The sequence below is a fragment of the Chiloscyllium punctatum genome, chromosome 9, assembly GCF_047496795.1.
Source record: "Chiloscyllium punctatum isolate Juve2018m chromosome 9, sChiPun1.3, whole genome shotgun sequence".
Taxonomy (NCBI): Eukaryota; Metazoa; Chordata; class Chondrichthyes; order Orectolobiformes; family Hemiscylliidae; genus Chiloscyllium; species Chiloscyllium punctatum.
Window position 1 is genome coordinate 5,460,862 of NC_092747.1, and position 27,054 is coordinate 5,487,915.

General features: G+C 51.5%; 1 protein-coding gene across 6 annotated transcripts in view; it reads left to right on the forward strand.

The window, feature by feature from the left end:
- Positions 1–27,054, forward strand: part of pde2a (phosphodiesterase 2A) — a 404,089-nt gene that overhangs the window by 270,356 nt on the left and 106,679 nt on the right. For all 6 annotated transcript variants that reach the window (XM_072576762.1, XM_072576765.1, XM_072576764.1 and 3 more), the window contains 3 exons: positions 2,162–2,201; positions 10,250–10,313; positions 14,153–14,231. In XM_072576762.1, the coding sequence (XP_072432863.1) occupies positions 2,162–2,201; positions 10,250–10,313; positions 14,153–14,231 (183 nt within the window). The remainder of the gene's footprint in view (positions 1–2,161; positions 2,202–10,249; positions 10,314–14,152; positions 14,232–27,054) is intronic.

Consider the following 27,054-nt stretch of genomic DNA (forward strand, 5'->3'; position numbering starts at 1 on the left):
GTCCGAGGGTCAGTGCTGAGGGAGAGCCGCACTGTCGAAGGGTCAGTGCTGAGGGAGTGCCACACTGTCGGAGGGTCAGAGCTGAGGGAGCGCCGCACTGTCGGAGGGTCAGTGCTGAGGGAGTGTTGTACTGTTGGAGGGTCAGTGCTGAGGGAGTGCTGCACTGTCGGAGGGTCAGTGCTTTGGGAGTGTTGTACTGTCGGAGGGTCAGTGCTGAGGGAGTGCCGCACTGTTAGAGGGTCAGTGCTGAGGGAGTGCCGCACTGTCGGAGGGTCAGTGCTGAGGGAGTGCCACACTGTCGGAGGGTCAGTGATGAGGGAGCGCCACACTGTCAGAGGGTCAGTGCTGAGGGCGTGCTGCACTGTCAGAGCGTCAGTGCTGAGGGAGTGCCACACTGTCGGAGGGTCAGAGCTGAGGGAGTGCCTCACTGTCAGAGGGTCAGTGCTGAGGGAGTGCCGCACTGTCGGAGGGTCAGTGCTGAGGGAGTGTTGTACTGTTGGAGGGTCAGTGCTGAGGGAGTGCTATCCCTAATACCACCCATCTTCTCCCTGTATCCCTTTCTGCGTCCCACCCATTGTCGTCTTGAATCCTTTGACCTCACCTGTTGTTGTCCCCCTGGAGAAATATCTATCCTAGAATGCTGGAGAAACTCAGCATGTTTGGCAGCATTTGTGGAGAATGAAACCAATGTTTCAAGGCCATTGTGACTTTCAGGGTAAATACAAGGACTGCAGATGCTACAAACCAGAGTCTAGATTAGAGTGGTGCTGGAAAAGCACAGCAGATCAGGCAGCATCCGAGGAGCAGGAGAATTCACGTTTCGGGCAACTTCGTGTGTGTGTGTGTGTGTGTGTGTGTGTGTGGCAGGAGAGTGTTCTTTTTAACACTTATGGGATGTGCGCATCGCTGAGTAGGCCAGTATATATTGCTCTTGAGAATGCCTGCCTTCTTGAACCGCTGCAGTCCGTGTGCTGTGGGTAGACCCACAATGTCCATTAGGGAGGGGATTCCAGGATTGTGACCCAGTGACAGTTAAGGAACAGTGATATATTTCCATGTCAGGATGGGGAGTGGCCTGGAGGGGAACTTGCAAGGGGTGGTGTTCCCATGTATCTGCTGCCTTTGTCCCTCTAGGTGGAAGTGATTGTGGGTTTGGAAGGTGCTGTCTGAGGATCTTTGGTGAATTTGCGTGTGTGTGTGTGAGAGATAGAGAAAGTGTGTGTGAACATCAGTGGATATGTGTGTGCGAGTGTGTGTATATAACTAAAGGAGAGTGTGTGGGAGTGACAGAGGGTAAGTGTGACCAAGAGAGTGTGTAAGTGATTGTGTGTGAATTTGAAACCTGTGTTTGCTTAAGGGAGGTTCTGAAGCAGGTTCAGAAGCAGTTCTGCACCTCTGGATGACTTCAGTCAAAACTGGGAAATGTGCCTCATGACTCCTATTCATATCTTGTGATTGCTGACACCAGAGGGAGAGTCAGTGAGACAATGAAAGAGAAGGAATAAATGTAATAATATGGAAGTAAAATAGAAATTGCTGGAACAATTGAATACAATTTGAGCTCCAGGAGAAGTTGAACAGGCTGGGATTATTTCCCTGGAATACAGGGGGGACTGAAGGATGACTTCAAGAGGCATAGATGGGGTAGATAGAGGATAGCTTTTCCCGAGGGTAGGGGAGTCTAAAACTGAGGGCATAGGTTGACGGTGAGAGGGGAGAGACACAAAAGGTCCAGAGGGGCAATCTTTTCACACAGAGGGTGGTGAGTGTCTGGGACAGGCTGCCAGAGGGAGTGGTGGCGGCGAGTATGATTTTTTTCATTTGAGAAACGTTTCGACAGGGGTATGGAGGGATATGGACCAAACAGGCAAATGGGACTAGTTTAATTATGAAAGCTGGCTGAAGGGCCTGTTTCCAGTCTGTAGACGTCTCTGACTCTAATTCAGCAGATTTGGCAGCATCAGTGGAGAGAAAGCAGCATTAACATATAGAGTCCAGTTACCTACCCTTCTTCACTGCAATGATAATATGAAAGAGCTGCTCATACCTAGCTGTGTCCATTAACGGTGAACTCTGGATTGATGTCTGTTTGCCCATTGACCATACTAATCATCGAACTGTTACTAAAACCCGTTCTCTTTCTCTCCCCCTCTCTCTACAGGCCTTACTTCAAGTTGCCAGGAACCTCTTCACACATTTGGGTAATTAAATCCTGTTTTGTCACCCACTCATATGAAAGGGATTTATAAAAAAGAAAACTTAATAGTTCATGGTAATCCTGATCAGAGATGGAAAATTCCAGAAGTCTTGGGTGGGCCAACAGTGAGAGAACAGCCATACACGGCTAGCCAGGGTATTGGAGGTGGGTGTGTGTGTGTGAACGAATAATGCCCCCATGTATGTCTGTCGCCATGATGTGGAGGTTCCGGTGTTGAACTAGGGTGGGCAAGGTCAGAAGTCCCATGACACCAGGTTAGAGCCCAATAGGTTTATTTGAAATCACAAGCTTTTAGAGCACTGCTCCTTCGTCAGGTGAACTGGCTTCACCAGTGCTCCGAATATTAGTGATTTCAAATAAACCTGTTGGACTATAACCTGGTGTCATGGGACTTCTGACAGGATCTGTAGGATTGACCACGGTGCTGGTTAGCATCCCTACAATGTGGAAAGAGGCCGTTTGGCCTTGTGAGTTTGCACTGACCCTCTGAAGAGCATTCCACCCAGATAGAACATAGGACGTAGAACATTACTGCGCAGTACAGGCCCTTCGGCCCTCGATGTTGTGCCGAGCTGTGGAACCAATCTGAAGCCCATCTATCCTACATTATTCCATTTTCATCTATATATTTATCCAATGACCATTTAAATACCCTTAAAGTTGGCGAATCTACTACTATTGCAGGCAGTGCGTCCCATGTCCCTACTACTCTCTGGGCAAAGAACCCACCTCTGACATCTGTCCTATATCTATCACCCCTCAATTTAAAGCTATGTCTCCTTGTGCTAGCCAACACCATTCAAGGAAAAAGGCTCTCCCTGTCCACCCTATCTAACCCTGTGATCATCTTGTATGCCTCTATTAAGTCACCTCTCAACCTTCTTCTCTCCAACAAAAACAGCCTCAACTCCCTCAGCCTTTCCCTATAATACCTTCCCTCCGAACCAGGCAACATCCTAGTAAATCTCCTCTGCACCCTTTCCAAAGCTTCCACATCCTTCCTATAATGCAGCGACCAGAACTGTACACAATACTCCAAGCGCAGCCGCACCAGAGTTTTGTACAGCTGCAGCCTGACCTCATGGCTCCAAAACTCAGTCCCTCTACCAATAAAAGCTAACAGCTGTACGCCTTCTTAACAACCCTATCAACCTGGGTGGCAACTTTCAAGGATCTATGTATTTGGACACCGAGATTTGTCTGCTTATCTACACTCCCAAGAATCTTATCATTTAGCCCAGTATTCTGTATTCCTGTTACTATCACCTCACACTTTTCCGCATTAAACTCCGTTTGCCACTTCTCAGCCCAGCTCTGCAGCTTATCTATGTCCCTCTGTAACCTGCAACATCCTTCAGCACTAACAACAACTCTACCGACCTTAGTGTCATAAGTCCACCACCCTATCCTAACCCTGCACTTCCCTTGACTAACCCATGTAACTTGCACATCCCTGAACGCCAAGAATTTTCCCAGACAGTGGTCATCGTAAGATTCTTAAACTCAGATTTATTTTGGAGTTAAATTCCACCATCTGCCACAGTAGGATTTGAATCCGGGTCCCCAGGACATTACCTGTGGAAGCTTTGGAAAGGGTTCAGAGAAAATTTACTAGCATGTTGCCTGGTATGGAGGGAAGGTCTAACAATCCAGTGATAATCCCATGATGCCATCACCTCCTTACAGAGGCAGAGTCTAAGACAAACCCTGGGGACTTGGGTTCGAATCTTACCATGGAGTTTGATTTCAAATAAATAACAAAATCTGAATTCAGAGTCGGACAATGACTGTGTAACCATTTCCAATTGTTGGAAAAACCCATCTGGTTCACTAACGCCCTTTACAGAAAGAAATTGGCCGTCTTCACCTGGTCTGACTTACGTGAGGTGAGGAGGAATTTCTTCCCTCTGCGGGGAGTGAATCTGTGGAATTCTTTACCACAGAGGGCCATCGAGGCTGGGGCATTGGGTCTAGTCAAGGCTGAGAGGGGGGGGATTGTTAATCAGGAAGGGAATCAAGGAAAAAGGCAGGAAAGTGGAGTTGGGGATGATCAGATCAGCCGTGATCTCATTGAATGATAGAACAGACTCGATGGGCTGAATGGCCTGCTCCTAAGTTTTATGGTTTATGGTTTGGAAGGTGCTGCCAGGGGATCTTTGGTGAATTCCTGCTGTGCACCTTGTAGCTGGTCCACACTGCAGTTGTGAATGTTGGTTATCAGTGGTTAGTGTTAGTTGATGGTGAGACCTCCTCTAGGATATTGTGGGTGATACTGCTGCCTTTTAGTTTGTGTTGTATTGCGTTTGTCAGTCACATATTGTTTAATTTGAGTTATTTTTGTTCCCCTACACTGTAGCTGTCAAGAGGCGGATAAAATTTGATTTATTATTCATGTTATGCTAATACCTTACCACTCTGATAAATAATAACATCATTCCCACCTGATTGTTATTGAAAGCTCTTTCTGTTCTTCAAACTGCCTGGGGCTGTTTGCCTTCATATTGTATAACATTATAAGGGGCATATTGGTTGCAATGACATTGATGTATATGGAGCTATCGCTGTAGAGAGGGAGGCGATGGGCTAGTGGTGTTATTGCTAGACGCGTCATCCCGAGACCCAGAGAATGGTCTGGGGGTCCGGGTTTGAGTCTTGCCATGGAGTTTAAATTCAATTTAAAAAAGGAAAAAGAGAATTAAAAGTCTAATAATGGTTGACTGTGTAGCCATTTTCAATTGTTGTAAAGCCCCATCATGTTCACTAATGTCCCTTAGAGAAGGAAATCTGCCATCCTAACCTAATCTGACCTACACGTGACTCCAGGCACACAACAGTCTGGCTGATTTTTAAATGCCCTCTGTAAGGCTGAGCAAGGGCAGTGATGAATGGGCAACATACGTTTGCTGAGCTATACACACAGGTGCCGTATGGAAATATGATATTGTGGCTATTCCTGAAACCTGTTTCAAGGAAGGGCAACAAGATCCATGGAGGAGATGTTGTGAAACTTGAAAGGGTGTAGAAAAGATTTACTAGGACGTTGCCAGGGCTGAAGGGTTTGAGCTACAGGGAGAGGTTGAACAGGCTGGGGCTGTTTTCTCTGGAGTGTGGGAGGCTGAGGGGTGCCAGGCAGGAATAGGATGAATAGTCAAAAGTAATAAAGAACATAGGTTTAAGGTGAGAGGGGAAAGATTTAAAAGAGACCTAAGGGGCAACGTTTTCACACAGAGGGTGGTCCGTGTATGGAATGAGCTGCCAGAGGATGTGGTGGAGGCTGGTACAATTTCAACATTTAAGAGGCATTTGGATGGGTATATGAATAGGAAGGGTTTGGAGGGATATGGGTCAAGTGCTGGCAAATGGGACTGGATTAATTTAGGATCTTTGGTCGGCATGGAAGGATTGGACGGAGGGGTGTATTTCTGTGCTGTACACCTCTATGACCCTATTTGGTGCTAAGTATTCTCAGAAAACATAGTGTTGAGGAGAGATGAGAAAGTGGGGTGAGTGTTGATTGTGGAGGACTGAAGACAGGATGCCTGGGAAAGGACAAGGATGGGTTCTGATTGACTAGAGTTAAGGACATTACATTGCCTAGTCCAGACAATAAGTCATCAGCTAGCGGGGAGAATGTAGAGGAATGAATTTGCAAATTAAACACAGAGGTTTAAACATCGTAAAGTGATGAGGAAACCTTTCTCCACACACACGAGTCATTTGGGATGTACTGCCTGATAGGTTGGCACGGTGGCTCAGTGGTTAGCACTGCTGCCTCACTGCACCAGGGACCTGGGTTCAATCCCAGCTTTGGGCGACTGTCTGTATGGAGTTTGCACATTCTCCCCGTGTCTGTGTGGGTTTCCCCTGGGTGCTCCGGTTTCCTCCCACAGTCCAAAGATGCACAAGTTAGGCGGACTGACCATGGGAAATTGTCCGTAGTGTGCAGAGATGTGCAGGCTTGGGTAGGTTAGCCATGGGAAATGCAGGGTTACAAGGAAGGAGTGAGAGGTGTTTGGTTTGGGTGGGATGCTCTTTGGAGGATAAGTGTGGACTTGATGGGCTGAATGGCCTGCTCCCACATTGTAGGGCTTCTATAAATCATCTCAGAATAAAGGGGCCTCATTGAGAGATCATATCAAAAGCCTTTTGAAAATCCAAATCCACTGTTTCTCTTTAATCTAGTCTCCTAGTTACATCCTCAAAAACAAACTCCAATAGATTTGTTGAGTGTGATTTGCCTTTTTTAAACCAATGGTAGTTTTGACCAAACCTGTTAATGTTTTCCAACTGTTGTATTATCACGTCTTTAGGGACACACTCAAGCATTTTCCCCACAACTGGTCTGTCGTTCTTTGCTTGTTATCTCTCCCTTTTCTTTTTACAATAGAGCGGTTAGATTTGCCACTCCCTAATCTGTAGGGAACTTGGTGACTTGTGATTCCTGAAGAAGGGCTCATGCCCGAAACATCGATTCTCCTGCTCCTTGGATGCTGCCTGACCTGCTGCGCTTTTCCAGCAACACATTTTCAGCTCTGATCTCCAGCATCTGCAGTCCTCACTTTCTCCGACTTGTCAGCCAATCAGCTTCTTCACCCGTTTATCTCCTGTGGGATAAATGATTTTGATCATTCGAAATCTGGCATTCTTGTGTTTGTCCTGATGGGTGCAAGACAGGAGCCTTCAACACTGTGTCCCTCCTTTGCATAACAAATATAAAACACTTGGACACTGTGTTATCGAAAGGGCTATAGATCAAGAGCTAGAAACAGAAACTAGGTGCAGTGTAGGCCATTCAGCCCCTTGCGTCTGCTCTGTCATTCAATATGATCATGGTCGATCATCCAACTCAGTCCCCATTGCCACTTTCTCCTCATCCCTTTGATCCCTTTCGCCTGTAAAATTACATCTTATTACAAAGACAGATAGCACCGAGGAGGTGGGGAGGCTGCTGAAGGATTTGGACAGGTTGGGACAGGGAGCATAGCGGTGGCAGATGGAGTACAGTGTGGGAAGTCCGAGGTCATCACTTTGTTAGGAAGAAGAGAGGCATGGGCTATTTTCTAGATGAGGTGAAAATGCAGAAGTCTAAAGTGCAAAGAGCTTTGGGAGTTCTAGTCCAGGATTCTCTCCAGTAGAGAATCAGTAGTTAGGAAGGCAAGTGCAAAGTTGACACTTATTTTGAGAGTACTTCAATATAAAAGCAGAGATGTACTTCTGAGGCTCTATAACGCTCTGGTCAGACCACGTTTGGAGTACTGTGTGCAGATTTGGGCCCCATATCTCAGGGAGGGTGGACTGGCCCTGGAGTGTGTTCAGAGGAGGTTCATGAGAATGGTCTAAGGAATGAAAGGCTTAACGTATGAGGAATGTTTGAGGACTTTGGGTCTATACTCAGGGAGTTTAGAAGGATGAGGGGTGATCTTACAGAATACTAAATGGCCTGGACAGAGTGGATGCTGGGAAGGTCTTTGGTAGGAGAGACTAGGACCCAAGGGCACAGCCTTAGAATAAAGGGAAGACCCTTTTAGAACAGAGATAAGGAAAACCTTCTTCACCCGGAGAGTGAGGAATCTATGGGATTCACTGCCACAGATGGCTATGGAGGCCAGGTCACTGAGTATATTTAACACGGAGTTAGATAGGTTCTTGAGTATCAAGGGGACCAATGGTTACAGGGAGAAATTGGGAGAATGGGGTTGAGAAACGTATCAGCCATGACTGAATGGTGGAGCAGAATAGATGGGCTGAATGGCCTAATTTCTGCTCCTATGTCTTATGGTCTTATGGTCTAACTCCTTCTCAAAAATATTCACTGTTTTAAGGTCAGCTTTTTCTGTGGCAGAGAATTCCTCAGGCTCCCCACTCTCTGGGTGAAGACATTTCTCCCCCATCTCAGTCTGAAATGGCCTACCCTATATCCTGAGACTGTGAGCCCTGGTTGTGCACTCCCTGACAAGTGGGAACATCCTTCCTGTACTTACTTTGTCTAGTCCTGTTAGAATGTTATAGGTTTCTTTAGGCTCCCCCTCATTCTTCTAACCTCCAGTAAGTATAGTCCTAAACCATCCAAGCTCTCTCCACACGTCATTCCTGCCATGCCAGAATTCAGTCTGGTAAAACTTTGTTGCATTCCATCCAAAGTCAGAGCATCCTTCCTCAGATCAGGAATGGGTTTGGACTGGAAATCTTTCTTTCTTTTGGGCTGCATGGACTGGATGGATCAAGTAGCCCCCATAGTGTGTGTTTGTGTGTGTCTGTGTGTGTGTGTCTGTGTACGTGTGTGTGTATGTGTGTGTGTGCGTGTGTGTCTGTGTACGTGTGTCTGTGTGTCTGTATGTGTGTGTGTGTAAGTCTGTGTGTGTGTGTCTGTGTGTGTGTCTGTGTACGTGTGTGTCTGTGTATGTGTCTGTGTACGTGTGTCTGTGTGTGTGTCTGTATGTGTGTGTGTAAGTCTGTGTGTGTGTGTCTGTGTGTCTGTGTCTGTGTACGTGTGTGTATGTGTGTAAGTCTGTGTGTCTGTGTACATGTGTGTGTCTGTGTACGTGTGTGTACATGTGTGTGTCTGTGTACATGTGTGTGTATGTCTGTGTATGTGTGTGTGTACGTGTGTGTGTGTCTGAGTACGTGTGTGTGTGTCTGTGTACGTGTGTGTGTACGTGTGTGTGTGTCTGAGTACGTGTGTGTAAGTGTGTGTGTGTCTGTGTACATGTATGATGCTGTGTACGTGTGTGTGTGTCTGAGTACGTATGTGTGTAAGTGTGTGTGTGTCTGTGTACGTGTATGATGCTGTGTACGTGTGTGTGTGTACATGTGTACGTGTGTGTGTCTGTGTACGTGTGTGTGTCCGTGTACGCGTGTGTGTACGTGTGTGTGTCTGTACATGTGTACGTGTGTGTGTGTCTGTGTACGTGTGTATGTGTACGTGTGTGTACGCGTGTGTGTCTGTACGTGTGTGTGTGTCTGTGTACATGTGTGTGGGTGTGTGTAAGTCTGTGTGTGTGTGTAAGTCTCTGTGTGTGTGTACGTGTGTCTGTGTGTGTGTGTCTGAGTGTCTGTGTCTGTCTGTGTGTGTGTCTGTGTACATGTGTGTACATGTGTGTGTGTCTGTGTACGTGTGTGTACATGTGTGTATGTGTGTGTACATGTGTGTGTGTACGTGTGTGTGTGTCTGTGTACGTGTGTGTGTACATGTACATGTGTGTGTGTGTACGCGCGTGTGTGTGTCTGTTTTCGTGTGTGTGTCTGTGTACATGTGTGTAAGTCTGTGTGTCTGTCTATGTACATGTGTGTACGTACGTGTGTCTGTGTGTGTGTGTCTGTTTGTGTCTGTGTACGTGTGTGTACGTGTGTGTGTACGTGTGTGTGTACGTGTGTACATGTGTGTGTATATGTGTGTGTGTACGTGTGTGTGTGTCTGTATACGTGTGTGTATCTGTGTACGTATGTGTACGTGTGTGTGTCTATGTATGTGTGTGTGTGTCTGTTTGTGTCTGTGTACGTGTGTGTACGTGTGTGTGTTAAGTCTGTGTGTGTGTGTACGTGTGTGTGTACGTGTGTACATGTGTGTGTATATGTGTGTGTGTACGTGTGTGTGTGTCTGTATACGTGTGTGTATCTGTGTACGTATGTGTACGTGTGTGTGTCTATGTATGTGTGTGTGTGTCTGTATACGTGTGTGTGTCTGTGTACGTATGTGTGTGTGTGTGTGTGTGTGTGTGTGTGTGTGTGTGTGTGTGTGTACAGTCTTTGGGTTGTACATGAATATTGTTGGCTGGTTGCCGTGGGAGCCCTCCCACAGTGCTCTGAATCCCAAGTTGGATATTGGGCTTTATGTTAGCCATTGTTCTATTTGGCTATTCTCCAAATGTGAAGTGATATGACACAATGGAGTTGGGGGTCTCTGGGTATCTGTGGAGCTGTTCCTCTGTCCATTAGGAAGCTGCAGAACGTAGCCCTGTCCCATGGGAACTGTTTCCCCTCTGACAATTCTGGGATAAGGTTTCTCTGAGATATTCTCTCTGTCTTTTGCAGATAACGTTTCAGTCCTGCTGCAAGAGATCATACAGGAAGCACGGACCCTTACCAACGCAGAGAGGTGGGTCTCACTCCCTTGGTCTTTTTCATCACAATGTCATCCAGTATCGAGGGAACAATCCTGCAGGTCTCTGGATTGAGGGGTTGTAAGTCCAAGTGCCACTCCAGGAGATCTCGGACTGACAGAGACAGAAAACAAGAGCAGGAGTAAACTCTGCCCGAAAAAACAAAACTCTGCTTCAGGGACATACTTTAAACCAAGCCCCATTCACCCATCATCTCAGCACTCACTGACCAGCGCATTCTCCCTCCAGTCACCACCCCCCCGCGACACCCCCCCACCATGGTTGAAAAATCCCCAACCTTGCTACTGAGTCCCTCCTTCCCAATCTCCGGAAATGGGGGTGAGGACCGTATCAGCCATGATCGAATGGCGAAGCAGTCTCAATGGGCCAAATGGCCTAATTATCCTCCAGTCCCATTGGAACAAAGAATACAGCCATTAAGCCCATCAAGTCTGCTCCAACATGCGAAATCAAGATTAACATCATTAATCTCCAGAAATCCATTCCGCTCTTGAACATACTCAACTATCGAGCTTCCACAGGTCTCTGTGATCACAAATTCCTCGGATTCACCATCGTCTGAGAGAGGAAACTCCTGTCTAGTCACCCTCTGAGTTAGCATCTCATTTAGCCTCTCCCCCTATTTGAGGAAAGGTGGAGTGGCATTGGAGGCAGTTCAAAGGAGGTTCACTTGATTGATCCCAGAATTGAGGGGTTTGTCGTATGAAGAGAGATCGAACAGTTTAGGCCTATACTCTCGGGAACCTAGATTGAGGGGAGATCAAGTTGAGGTATTCAAGATGATAAAAGGTGTGGATAAAATAGACGTGGAGCTGGTGCTTCCTGTTGTGGGGCATTCTGGGATGGGAGATGGATAAGGTGTAGCAAAATTAAAACAGAGTTAATGAGGAACTACTACTCCCAAAGGGTTGTGAATCTGTGGAATTCATTACCCCAAAGTGTGGTGGATGCTGGGACAGTAAGTAAATTTAAGGAGGAGTGAGACAGATTTTTAATTGGTAACTGGTAGAAGGGATATGGAGAAAAGACAGGAAAATGGGGGTGAGGAGCATATCAGCCATGATCGAATGGCGGAGCAGATTCGATGGGCCGAATGGTCTAATTCTGCTCCTGTATCTTATGAACTTATGAACTCTCAAGCATGCTCCACTTCAATCCCTCTATCCGGCCTTCAGCTACTTGGCTGCCAAGCTCTGGAATCCCCGCCCTAAAGTTCTCCTTTTGTCACGTTGCTTTCCTCCTCTGGGGAAGGTACAGTGCTGAGGTTAGCTTGGAAGAGTAATCTTAGACATCACCAAGCCAAAGAAACCCAAATATACAAATAAAAAGCAGGAGTCATCAACAGTGCCTCGTCTGGAGGCCCACTGAAGATGTTACCTAGTAGGGTGATGAAATGCCTGGAAAAGAACCTTCCCGCTCAGCAAGTAAACCTATGTCCAGAACCTCAAGCTGAGCTACAAATCTTCTCAAAACCCTTGAAGGGTAATTTTAAACTTAAGGTAAAATGAAAATGTTTATGTGAAGTCTCCCCGAACAAAACCTGAGATTAATGGGAGGTTCAGACTCCTTCATTGATAAGAAGGTCCAGGGTGTTGTTACTAGAAGATAATGACAGCTTTGAGAATGTATATTAACAGTGGAGTCTCCACAGTACCAGAAGAGTGTTGAGAATGTTGGTTTTTTAGGAGTAATGCTTGAACCTTCCTATTTGGTTCCAAGATGGAAGAGAATTAGGCCCTTGAGAGTTGCTTTCTGCATAGATACATGGCCCATGTGGTTCAAACTGGGATAGGAAAGGATACAGAGGAAACCATTGAAACGAAATCTGTTTACAGGTTTTCCTGGCATAGGATAGAGGGGAGAGCTTGTTGACAAAAATAGTCTTTGCTCTGTGGTAATATGGATGATAATGCATGTTGCAATTAAAAAGACCAAACCCTGGGAGAGTTACCAAGTTTGAGAGAGTGGGAGAGTTGCTGGGACAGGAAACCCTCTCTGGGAAAACCATTCTAAGATTGCAAGTTACCAGGCTGAGAAAAGATTAGAAATCCTCAGGAGCTAAGAATCCAATAACTGGGTTGATCCTGGAAAAACTAACTACCTACGATTTTTGAGAAGATTTGTAGCTCAGGTTGAGGTTCATGTTGTAAGTTTGCTCACTGAGTTGGTAGGTTTGCTCTCAGATGTTTCATCAACATGCTTGGTAGCATCATCAGTGAGCCTCTGGTGAAGCACTAGTGGTAGTGACCCACTTTCTATTTATGTGTTTAGTTGGGTGATATCATTTCCGGTTCCTTTTCTGAGGTTGATAAATGGGGTCCAACTCGATGAGTTTATTGATGGAATTCCAGTTTGAATGCCAGGCCTCAAGGAATTCCTGTGCGTGTCTCTGTTTAACCTGTCCTAGGATGGGTGTGTTGTCCCAGTCAAAGTGGTGTCCTCCTTTGTCTGTGTGTAAGGAAACTAGTGATAACTAGTGTTGCCTTTTGATGGTTAGTTGGTGTTCGTGTATCCTGGTGGCTATTTTCCTGTGTCTGTCCAATGGAGTGTTTGTTACAGTCCTTGCAGGATATTTTGTAAATGACATTTGTTTCGCTGGTTGTTGGTACAGGGTACTTTAGGTTCATCAGTAGCTGTTTCAGTATGTTGGTCGGTTTGTGGGCTATCACGATGTCAAGGGGTTGGAGTAATCTGGTAATGATCTCTGAGATGACTTTGATGTATGGTAGTGTGGCTAGAGTCTCTGGGCATGTTGTGTCTTCCTGTTTGGGTTTGTTGCTTCAGAATCAGCGGGCTCCCAATTCTTAATCAGGATTCGAAATCACCGATTCTGAAACAATTTCTTTTTTTGACTTGGTTTTGGGACAGTGCTCTAGAAAAAGCTCAGCAGGTCTGGTAGCATCTGAGGAACAGGAGTCAATGTTTGGGCATAACTCACTCCTGAGAAAGGGCTAATGCCTGAAACATCCACTCTCCCGCTCCTTGGATGTTCCCTGACCTGCTGAACTTTTCCAACGCCACACTTTATCAACTCTGACTCTCCAGCATCTGCAGTCCTCACTTTCTCCATGTTTTGGGGCATCTGTTCTCATAGTGCCTCATGAGTTAACAGCGACTTAATTTGTGAAATAATATTTCTATGAAAATCCTCATGGCGTCTTGCTACAAGAAACTAAACGCAAGGTGTTTTTGTTGAAGTTCTCACTGTCGGAGACTCTGGTTGGAGTAGACTGGGATTACATTCATTGGAATTTAAAAGAATGAGGGGAATCTGAGAGAAATGTGCACAATTAAGAAAGGAACAGATAAGTTAGAAAGAGGCAGGCTGTTTCCACTGGAAGATGAAACTAGGGGCGTAGCCTCAAAATAAAGGGGGAGCAGATTTCGGACGGAGTTGAGGAGGAACCTCTTCACCCAGAGGGTTGTGAATCTGAGGAATCTCCTGCCCAGTGAAACAGTTGAGGCTACCTCGCTAAATGTTTTTAAGGCAAAGTTGGATAGATTTTTGAACAGTAAAGGAAGTAAGGGTTTTGGAGAGAGGGCGTCAGCAGAGCTGAAAAGGTCAGCCTTGATCATCTTGAATGGTGGAGCAGGTTCGATGGGCCAAATGGACTACTCCTGCTCCTAGTTCTTACATTCTTCTGGTCTAGAGGGTGCTTCATTATCAGAGACGTCTGTTAGAGGGACCCTCAGGATTAGGGACCCGTTTTAAAGGGGGAGTCACCCTTTGCTGTCTCTATAATTTGTATTTTTGAAGCTGGAATGTTTAATAAATTTCTTTTCTCTCTCTTTTACCTCACTCCCCTGACCCTAGCTGTTCTGTGTTTCTCCTGGAACAGAACAATAAGGAGTTGGTTGCGAAGGTATTCGATGGCGGCTTTGTAGCTGACGAGGTGAGACTGGGTGCTCTAACTGGGCAGTGGCTGAGGGTTTCAGAATCCACGCACCATGACCAAGTCCGGCCCCTGGGTTGGAAATGGTCACCTCTCCAAAAGATCTAGGTCAGACGTGGAGTCATGATTTTAATGATGTTTGACAAGTTTGCTCATGGGATGTGGTCAGGCCGGCATCTATAGCCCGTTCCTAATTGCCCGAGGGCATTTAAGGGTCAACCAGATGGCTGTGGGTCTGGAGTCACATGTAGGCCAGACCTGATTTCCTTCCCTAAAGGACATTAGTGAACCACCTGAGTTTTTATCACAGCGATTATATAGCTATTATGTGCTAATATCACTGGACTAGTAATCTGGAATGCAAGGCCAGTGTTCTAGCGACACAGGTTCGAAACCCACCGTGCCTGATGGGGAAACTTGAATTCAATAAAAATCTGGAATTAAAAAAACTGGCTTAATGGTGACCATGTAACCATTGCCCTCTGGGTAATTGGGGTTGGCCTAGCCAACAACACCCCCCCCTCCCACATTAATTCTGGGTAACTGTATGTTTCATGTAGATTGGGACAGTCGGGTTGGCAGGAGTAGCAACAATGAAGAATTCCCTGAATATATTCAGAATGGTTTTCTGGAACAATATGCCATGGGTTCAACCAGGGATCAGGCTACTTTAGGTCTGGGGTCTGGTGATGTCTAATGAGGCAGATCTAATCAGTGATGTCAGAGTAAAAGGAAATAGTGACCATAACATGGTAAAATGTAGAATTCAGTTTGACAGTGAGAAACTTTGGTGAGAAACTATGCTAAACTTAAATCAGGGTAATTACAAAGGAATGGGGGCAGAGTGAGCTAGAGTGGGTGGGAAAGGGGTTTAGCAGCGAAGGCAGCGGAGAAATAATGGCAACTGTTCGAGAAAAGTTCATAACTCACATCGAGGAGATAATCCCGTGAAAAAGAAGGATTTCTGAAACAGAATAAACCGGCCACGTTTAACCAGTGAAGGGGCGGCACGGTGACTCAGTGGTTAGCACTGCTGCCTCACAGCGTCAGGGACCCAGGTTCGATTCCAGCCTCGGGCGACTGTCTGTGTGGAGTTTGTACATTCTCTTCGTGCCTGTATGGGTTTCCTCCAGGTGCTCTGGTTTCCTCCCACAGTCCAAAGATGTGCAGGTCAGGATGGATTGGCCATGCTAAATTATCCATAGTGTCGAGGGATGTGCAGGTTAGGTGCATTAGCCATGGGAAAAGCAAGGTGAGAGGGGAGGGGAATGGGCCTGGGTGGGATGTTCTTCGGAGGGTCAATGTGGACCTGTTGGGCCAAATGGCCTGTTTCCACACTGTGGGGATTCTATACGTAATTAAGGACAGAATCAAACTGAAGGAAAACATATACAATGATGGCTGGAGGATTGAGGAAGTTTTAAAAGCCAACAACTCACCAGAATAAAGAGAGCGAAAATAAACGAGAAGGATAAACAATACGTGTTATAAAAATGAACAGAAGTGCCACTTTAAGTGTATGAGATGAAGGCTATAATGTACGGTTACGAAGTTAATGGATGATACAAAAATAAATGGGAAGGTAGGTGAGGACAATGATTGAGGGATAGGGACGGGTTGAGTGAGTGGGTGAAAACCTGGCAGATGGAATATAATGTGAGGTCATGCGCTTTGGCAGGAAGAATAGTCGAGTTGAGTATTATTTAAATGGAGAAATACTGCAGAAAGCCACAACTTCAGAGGGATTTGCTGATCCCCATCCATGCAGCACAGAAAGCTAGCTTCCAAATACAATGGGTCATGAGGAGGGCAAATGGAACGCTGGCTGTATTTCAAAGGGAATGGAGTTGAACAAAAGGAAGGTTTTGTTCAAACTGTGAAGGGCACTGGTCAGACCACAGCCGAGACACTGTGAACAGTCTGGAGCCCTTTATTATTTATTTAGTGATGAAGTTTTGTTGTCACGTGTGTGCGATTATAGGGATACAGGAGCACAGTGAAAAGTTTACAATATCGCCATTCACAGTGCCATGTTAGGTACAAAATCTTAGGAAAAAAGTGGAAAAATAATGCAGAGAATAACAAATGAAGCGTTACAAATTACACTCCTCCTTTAGCCATGGACCTGCAGTCAATCCACACTGGCCTTTCCTCATGTGGGCTCAATCTTTCTCCCTCACTGGGGCTCGATCTCCATTTGCCTCCATGCCGCGTTCTCACCGCGGATTGCCGTCTGAGAATAGATGCAGGGTCCGCACTAATATGACGTGCCTATTGGTGTCCTTCCAAGCTGGAACACTTTATGGCTGTAATGCTGGGGAGGACTCTTCCAACACGGCATCGACGTTGCCTCACCTTTGTTTAAATTGCCATTAGAACGTCATCCATACCCTGCCATTTTGTGCCATAAGGAAAGATACACTGGCATTGGATGCAGACCAGAGAAGGCCCCCCGACTGGTCCCAGGTTTGGGGGGGCTGTTTTTTTTTGAAGACAGGTTGAGCCTGTGCTCACTGGATTTTGGAACAATGAGAGGTGATTTGATTGAAGCATGTAAGATTCACAGGGACTTGACAGAGGGAGATGTGGAGAGGTTGTTCCTCCTGTGGGACAGTCGAGGACTCAGAGGGGCATCACCTCAGAACGAGGAGTCACCCATCGAAGAGAGAGATGAGGAGGAATTTCTTCTCTCAGAGGGGACTGAATCTGTGGAATTCTTTACCACAGAGAGCTCTCGAGGCTGGGTCATATCCAAGGCTGAGATTTTTGATCCGGAAATGAGCCAAGGGCTATGGGGAAAAGGCAGAAAAATGGGGTTGAGGATGATCAGATCGGCAATGATCTCACTGAGTGGGGGAGCAGACTCGATGGGCTGAATGGCCTACTCCAGCTCCATTGTTTTATGATCTTTCAGTCTAACTCACTTTCTGAACTGAATAAACCTGCTCATTCAAACTGAAGTCACCATGTGCTCTGCTGCCTGGTGAGGAATCCGGCTGGGATTATGAGTGTGGTGTTGTGCTCTTCCTTTCTGGAAGATATGAGGTACATCCAGCCTCTCTCTTTATCTTTCCATTTGCTCTTTCCTTCCATTTGTACCCTGTCTTTGCTTTCCTTGTTCCTTTTCCCCTTGCTTTTTCCCTTCCTACCCTCACGCTTCTTCACTCCCTCTCTCCCTCGCTATCTCTCTCTCTCTCTCTCTCTCCATTACGATCTGGGGTCCATGAGAATACTCGCGATCAGGATTGGCAGGAAGGGTGTGAACAGGGTTCATGCTGAGAGATCGGTTCTGCTGATCCAGGAGATTGAGAGGCCATTATCGTCAGGATAACTGGGCCCACCTTCAGCACCAAGATCAGGAGGCATTTCTCCCCTGGGAGAGATGTGAGTCTTTACAATTCTCTCCCTCAGAGGACTGTGGAACCCTCAGTCATAAGGTACTTTCAGAATTAGAAGCAGAATTAGAATTAGTTTTATGGTAATGTGTATGGAAGTACAGGACTATGGTGAGTGTGTACAGTATCACCACACACACATGGTGCCATTGTAGGTACAAAGTACATCGTTATAAATCTTACGGACTAACATAGATCCGATATAAAAGTAAAGAAATAAAGAGAAAAGCTAATGGTTCTCCATTACTGTTCTTCATAGTGTAAGTTAGAAAGATAAAGAAATAAAGTTCAATGATAAAGGTTACCGTCCTTCTATAGCCCACAGTCTCTCCAAGCTGGGGGCTTTCCACATGTAGTCTCCCTTTGTCCACACGACCAGCCTCTGCATCCAAGACAGGCTGACCGCTCCTCTCCCCGGGTACACTGACCACACCGCTCCTCTCCCCGGGTACACTGACCACACCGCTCCAGCCCCAGTAAACTGACCACACCGCACCACTCCCCGGTACACTGACCACACCACTCCAGCTCCCAGTACACTGACCACACCGCTCCAGTCCCCAGTACACTGACCACACCACTCCAGCCCCTGGTACACTGACCACACCACTCCAGTCCCCAGTACACTGACCACACCACTCCAGCCCCTGGTACACTGACCACACCGCTCCAGTCCCCAGTACACTGACCACACCAATCCAGCCCCTGGTACACTGACCACACCACTCCAGCCCCTGGTACACTGACCACACCACTCCAGTCCCTGGTACACTGCCCACACCGCTCCAGTCCCTGGTACACTGACCACACCGCTCCAGCCCCCAGTACACTGACCACACCGCTCCAGTCCCTGGTACACTGCCCACACCGCTCCAGTCCCTGGTACACTGCCCACACCGCTCCAGTCCCTGGTACACTGCCCACACCGCTCCAGTCCCTGGTACACTGACCACACCACTCCAGTCCCCAGTACACTGACCACACCACTCCAGCCCCTGGTACACTGACCACACCGCTCCAGTCCCCAGTACACTGACCACACCACTCCAGCCCCCAGTACACTGACCACACCAATCCAGCCCCTGGTACACTGACCACACCACTCCAGCCCCTGGTACACTGACCACACCACTCCAGCCCCCAGTACACTGCCCACACCGCTCCAGTCCCTGGTACACTGCCCACACCGCTCCAGTCCCCAGTACACTGACCACACCACTCCAGCCCCGGTACACTGACCACACCGCTCCAGTCCCCAGTACACTGACCACACCACTCCAGCCCCCAGTACACTGACCACACCGCTCCAGTCCCCAGTACACTGACCACACCACTCCAGCCCCGGTACACTGACCACACCGCTACAGTCCCCAGTACACTGACCACACCACTCCAGTCCCCAGTACCCTGACCACACCACTCCAGCCCCCAGTACACTGACCACACCGCTCCAGCTCTCAGTACACTGACCACACCACTCCAGTCCCCGGTACACTGACCACACCACTCCAGTCCCCAGTACACTGACCACACCACTCCAACCCCCGGTACACTGACCACACCACTCCAGCCCCCAGTACACTGACCACACCACTCCAGTCCCCGGTACACAGACCACACCACTCCAGTCCCCGGTACACTGACCACACCACTCCAGCCCCCAGTACACTGACCACACCACTCCAGTCCCCGGTACACTGACCACACCACTCCAGCCCCGGTACACTGACCACACCACTCCAGCCCCCAGTACACTGACCACACCACTCCAGCCCCCAGTACACTGACCACACCGCTCCAGCCCCCAGTACACTGACCACACCACTCCAGTCCCCGGTACACTGACCACACCACTCCAGCCCCGGTACACTGACCACACCACTCCAGTCCCCGGTACACTGACCACACCGCTCCAGCTCCCAGTACACTGACCACACCACTCCAGCCCCGGTACACTGACCACACCGCTCCAGTCCCCGGTACACTGACCACACCGCTCCAGTCCCCAGTACACTGACCACACCACTCCAGCTCCCAGTACACTGACCACACCACTCCAGCCCCGGTACACTGACCACACTGCTCCAGTCCCCGGTACACTGACCACACCACTCCAGCCCCGGTACACTGACCACACCGCTCCAGTCCCCAGTACACTGACCACACCACTCCAGCTCCCAGTACACTGACCACACCACTCCAGCCCCGGTACACTGACCACACCGCTCAAGTCCCTGGTACACTGCCCACACCGCTCCAGTCCCCAGTACACTGACCACACCACTCCAGCCCCGGTACACTGACCACACCGCTCCAGTCCCTGGTACACTGACCACACCACTCCAGCTCCCAGTACACTGACCACACCACTCCAGCCCCGGTAAACTGACCACACCACTCCAGTCCCCGGTACACTGACCACACCGCTCCAGCTCCCAGTACACTGACCACACCGCTCCAGTCCCCAGTACACTGACCACACCGCTCCAGTCCCCGGTACACTGACCACACCGCTCCAGTCCCCAGTACACTGACCACACCACTCCAGCTCCCAGTACACTGACCACACCACTCCAGCCCCGGTACACTGACCACACTGCTCCAGTCCCCGGTACACTGACCACACCACTCCAGCCCCGGTACACTGACCACACCGCTCCAGTCCCCAGTACACTGACCACACCACTCCAGCCCCCAGTACACTGACCACACCACTCCAGCCCCGGTACACTGACCACACCGCTCAAGTCCCTGGTACACTGACCACACCGCTCCAGTCCCCAGTACACTGACCACACCACTCCAGCCCCGGTACACTGACCACACCGCTCCAGTCCCTGGTACACTGACCACACCACTCCAGCTCCCAGTACACTGACCACACCACTCCAGCCCCGGTAAACTGACCACACCGCTCCAGTCCCCAGTACACTGACCACACCACTCCAGCCCCCGGTACACTGACCACACCACTCCAGTCCCCAGTACACTGACCACACCACTCCAACCCCCGGTACACTGACCACACCACTCCAGCCCCCAGTACACTGACCACACCACTCCAGTCCCCGGTACACTGACCACACCACTCCAGTCCCCGGTACACTGACCACACCACTCCAGCCCCCAGTACACTGACCACACCACTCCAGTCCCCGGTACACTGACCACACCACTCCAGCCCCGGTACACTGACCACACCACTCCAGCCCCCAGTACACTGACCACACCACTCCAGCCCCCAGTACACTGACCACACCACTCCAGTCCCCGGTACACTGACCACACCACTCCAGCCCCGGTACACTGACCACACCGCTCCAGTCCCCGGTACACTGACCACACCGCTCCAGCTCCCAGTACACTGACCACACCACTCCAGCCCCGGTACACTGACCACACCACTCCAGCCCCCAGTACACTGACCACACCACTCCAGCCCCCAGTACACTGACCACACCACTCCAGTCCCCGGTACACTGACCACACCACTCCAGCCCCGGTACACTGACCACACCGCTCCAGTCCCCGGTACACTGACCACACCGCTCCAGCTCCCAGTACACTGACCACACCACTCCAGCCCCGGTACACTGACCACACCGCTCCAGTCCCCGGTACACTGACCACACCGCTCCAGTCCCCAGTACACTGACCACACCACTCCAGCTCCCAGTACACTGACCACACCACTCCAGCCCCGGTACACTGACCACACTGCTCCAGTCCCCGGTACACTGACCACACCACTCCAGCCCCGGTACACTGACCACACCGCTCCAGTCCCCAGTACACTGACCACACCACTCCAGCTCCCAGTACACTGACCACACCACTCCAGCCCCGGTACACTGACCACACCGCTCCAGTCCCCGGTACACTGACCACACCACTCCAGCCCCGGTACACTGACCACACCGCTCAAGTCCCTGGTACACTGACCACACCGCTCCAGTCCCCAGTACACTGACCACACCACTCCAGCCCCGGTACACTGACCACACCGCTCCAGTCCCTGGTACACTGACCACACCACTCCAGCTCCCAGTACACTGACCACACCACTCCAGCCCCGGTAAACTGACCACACCGCTCCAGTCCCCAGTACACTGACCACACCACTCCAGCCCCCGGTACACTGACCACACCACTCAAGTCCCCGGTACACTGACCACACCACCCCAGTCCCTGGTACACTGACCACACCGCTCACGTCCCCGGTACACTGACCACACCACTCCAGCCCCCATTACACTGACCACACCACTCCAGCCCCCAGTACACTGACCACACCACTCCAGTCCCCAGTACACGGACCACACCACTCCAGTCCCCGGTACACTGACCACACCACTCCAGTCCCCAGTACACTGACCACACCACTCCAGTCCCTGGTACACTGACCACACCACTCCAGCCCCCGGTACACTGAGCACACCGCTCCAGTCCCCAGTACACTGACCACACCGCTCCAGTCCCCAGTACACTGACCACACCACTCCAGCCCCCGGTACACTGACCACACCACTCAAGTCCCCGGTACACTGACCACACCACCCCAGTCCCTGGTACACTGACCACACCGCTCACGTCCCCGGTACACTGACCACACCACTCCAGCCCCCATTACACTGACCACACCACTCCAGCCCCCAGTACACTGACCACACCACTCCAGTCCCCAGTACACGGACCACACCACTCCAGTCCCCGGTACACTGACCACACCACTCCAGCCCCGGTACACTGACCACACCGCTCCAGTCCCCAGTACACTGACCACACCACTCCAGCTCCCAGTACACTGACCACACCACTCCAGCCCCGGTACACTGACCACACCGCTCAAGTCCCTGGTACACTGACCACACCGCTCCAGTCCCCAGTACACTGACCACACCACTCCAGCCCCGGTACACTGACCACACCGCTCCAGTCCCTGGTACACTGACCACACCACTCCAGCTCCCAGTACACTGACCACACCACTCCAGCCCCGGTAAACTGACCACACCACTCCAGTCCCCGGTACACTGACCACACCGCTCCAGCTCCCAGTACACTGACCACACCACTCCAGCCCCGGTACACTGACCACACCGCTCCAGTCCCCGGTACACTGACCACACCGCTCCAGTCCCCAGTACACTGACCACACCACTCCAGCTCCCAGTACACTGACCACACCACTCCAGCCCCGGTACACTGACCACACTGCTCCAGTCCCCGGTACACTGACCACACCACTCCAGCCCCGGTACACTGACCACACCGCTCCAGTCCCCAGTACACTGACCACACCACTCCAGCTCCCAGTACACTGACCACACCACTCCAGCCCCGGTACACTGACCACACCGCTCAAGTCCCTGGTACACTGACCACACCGCTCCAGTCCCCAGTACACTGACCACACCACTCCAGCCCCGGTACACTGACCACACCGCTCCAGTCCCTGGTACACTGACCACACCACTCCAGCTCCCAGTACACTGACCACACCACTCCAGCCCCGGTAAACTGACCACACCGCTCCAGTCCCCAGTACACTGACCACACCACTCCAGCCCCCGGTACACTGACCACACCACTCCAGTCCCCAGTACACTGACCACACCACTCCAACCCCCGGTACACTGACCACACCACTCCAGCCCCCAGTACACTGACCACACCACTCCAGTCCCCGGTACACTGACCACACCACTCCAGTCCCCGGTACACTGACCACACCACTCCAGCCCCCAGTACACTGACCACACCACTCCAGTCCCCGGTACACTGACCACACCACTCCAGCCCCGGTACACTGACCACACCACTCCAGCCCCCAGTACACTGACCACACCACTCCAGCCCCCAGTACACTGACCACACCGCTCCAGCCCCCAGTACACTGACCACACCACTCCAGTCCCCGGTACACTGACCACACCACTCCAGCCCCGGTACACTGACCACACCGCTCCAGTCCCCGGTACACTGACCACACCGCTCCAGTCCCCGGTACACTGACCACACCGCTCCAGCTCCCAGTACACTGACCACACCACTCCAGCCCCGGTACACTGACCACACCGCTCCAGTCCCCGGTACACTGACCACACCGCTCCAGTCCCCAGTACACTGACCACACCACTCCAGCTCCCAGTACACTGACCACACCACTCCAGCCCCGGTACACTGACCACACTGCTCCAGTCCCCGGTACACTGACCACACCACTCCAGCCCCGGTACACTGACCACACCGCTCAAGTCCCTGGTACACTGACCACACCGCTCCAGTCCCCAGTACACTGACCACACCACTCCAGCCCCGGTACACTGACCACACCGCTCCAGTCCCTGGTACACTGACCACACCACTCCAGCTCCCAGTACACTGACCACACCACTCCAGCCCCGGTAAACTGACCACACCGCTCCAGTCCCCAGTACACTGACCACACCACTCCAGCCCCCGGTACACTGACCACACCACTCAAGTCCCCGGTACACTGACCACACCACCCCAGTCCCTGGTACACTGACCACACCGCTCACGTCCCCGGTACACTGACCACACCACTCCAGCCCCCATTACACTGACCACACCACTCCAGCCCCCAGTACACTGACCACACCACTCCAGTCCCCAGTACACGGACCACACCACTCCAGTCCCCGGTACACTGACCACACCACTCCAGTCCCCAGTACACTGACCACACCACTCCAGTCCCTGGTACACTGACCACACCACTCCAGCCCCCGGTACACTGAGCACACCGCTCCAGTCCCCAGTACACTGACCACACCGCTCCAGTCCCCAGTACACTGACCACACCACTCCAGCCCCCGGTACACTGACCACACCACTCAAGTCCCCGGTACACTGACCACACCACCCCAGTCCCTGGTACACTGACCACACCGCTCACGTCCCCGGTACACTGACCACACCACTCCAGCCCCCATTACACTGACCACACCACTCCAGCCCCCAGTACACTGACCACACCACTCCAGTCCCCAGTACACGGACCACACCACTCCAGTCCCCGGTACACTGACCACACCACTCCAGCCCCCAGTACACTGATCACACCGCTCCAGCCCCTGGTACACTGACCACAACACTCCAGTCCCCAGTACACTGACCACACCGCTCCAGCCCCCAATACACTGACCACACCACTCCAGCCCCTGGTACACTGACCACACCGCTCCACTCCCCAGGTACACTGACCACACCGCTCCAGTCCCCAGTACACTGACCACACCACTCCAACCCCCAGTACACTGACCACACCACTCCAGCCCCGGTACACTGACCACACCACTCCAGCCCCCGGTACGCTGACCATACCGCTCCAGTCCCCAGTACACTGACCACACCACTCCAGCCCCAGTACACTGACCACACCGCTCCAGCCTCCAGTACACTGACCACACCACTCCAGCCCTGGTACACTGACCACACCGCTCCAGTCCCCGGTATACTGACCACACCACTCCAGCCCCCAGTACACTGACCACATCACTCCAGTCCCTGGTACACTGACCACACCACTCCAGCCCCCAGTACACTGAGCACACCACTCCAGCCCCTGGTACACTGACCACACCGCTCCAGCCCCCGGTACACTGACCACACCACTCCAGCCCCCAGTACACTGACCACACCACTCCAGTCCCCAGTACACTGACCACACCACTCCAGCTCCCAGTACACTGACCACACCACTCCAGCCCCCGGTACACTGACCACACCGCTCCAGCCCCCGGAACACTGACCACACCGCTCCAGTCCCCAGTACACTGACCACACCACTCCAGCCCCCGGTACACTGACCACACCGCTCCAGTCCCCAGTACACTGACCACACCACTCCAGTCCCCAGTACACTGACCACACCACTCCAGCTCCCAGTACACTGACCACACCACTCCAGCCCCGGTACACTGACCACACCACTCCAGCCCCCAGTACACTGACCACACCGCTCCAGCCCCCAGTACACTGACCACACTGCTCCAGCCTCCAGTACACTGACCACACCACTCCAGCCCCGGTACACTGACCACACCACTCCAGCCCCCAGTACACGGACCACACCACTCCAGCCCCCAGTACACGGACCACACTGCTCCAGCCTCCAGTACACTGACCACACCACTCCAGCCCCGGTACACTGACCACACCGCTCCAGCCTCCAGTACACTGACCACACCACTCCAGCCCTGGTACACTGACCACACCGCTCCAGTCCCCGGTATACTGACCACACCACTCCAGCCCCCAGTACACTGACCACATCACTCCAGTCCCTGGTACACTGACCACACCACTCCAGCCCCCAGTACACTGAGCACACCACTCCAGCCCCTGGTACACTGACCACACCGCTCCAGCCCCCAGTACACTGACCACACCACTCCAGCCCCCAGTACACTGACCACACCACTCCAGTCCCTGGTACACTGCCCACACCGCTCCAGCCCCGGTACACTGACCACACCACTCCAGCCCCCAGTACACTGACCACACCACTCCAGCCCCCAGTACACTGCCCACACCGCTCCAGCCCCCAGTACACTGCCCACACCGCTCCAGTCCCTGGTACACTGCCCACACCACTCCAGCCCCTGGTACACTGACCACACCGCTCCAGCCCCCAGTACACTGACCACACCGCTCCAGTCCCCAGTACACTGACCACACCACTCCAGTCCCCAGTACCCTGACCACACCACTCCAGCCCCCAGTACACTGACCACACCGCTCCAGCTCTCAGTACACTGACCACACCACTCCAGTCCCCAGTACACTGACCACACCACTCCAGCGCTGGTACACTGACCACACCACTCCAGTCCCCGGTACACTGACCACACCACTCCAGCTCCCAGTACACTGACCACACCACTCCAGCCCCGGTACACTGACCACACCGCTCCAGTCCCCAGTACACTGACCACACCACTCCAGCTCCCAGTACACTGACCACACCACTCCAGCCCCGGTACACTGACCACACTGCTCCAGTCCCCGGTACACTGACCACACCACTCCAGCCCCGGTACACTGACCACACCGCTCCAGTCCCCAGTACACTGACCACACCGCTCCAGCTCCCAGTACACTGACCACACCACTCCAGCCCCGGTACACTGACCACACCGCTCAAGTCCCTGGTACACTGACCACACCACTCCAGCCCCGGTACACTGACCACACTGCTCCAGTCCCCGGTACACTGACCACACCACTCCAGCCCCGGTACACTGACCACACCGCTCCAGCCCCCAGTACACTGACCACACCGCTCCAGTCCCCAGTACACTGACCACACCACTCCAGCCCCGGAACACTGACCACACCGCTCCAGTCCCTGGTACACTGACCACACCACTCCAGCTCCCAGTACACTGACCACACCACTC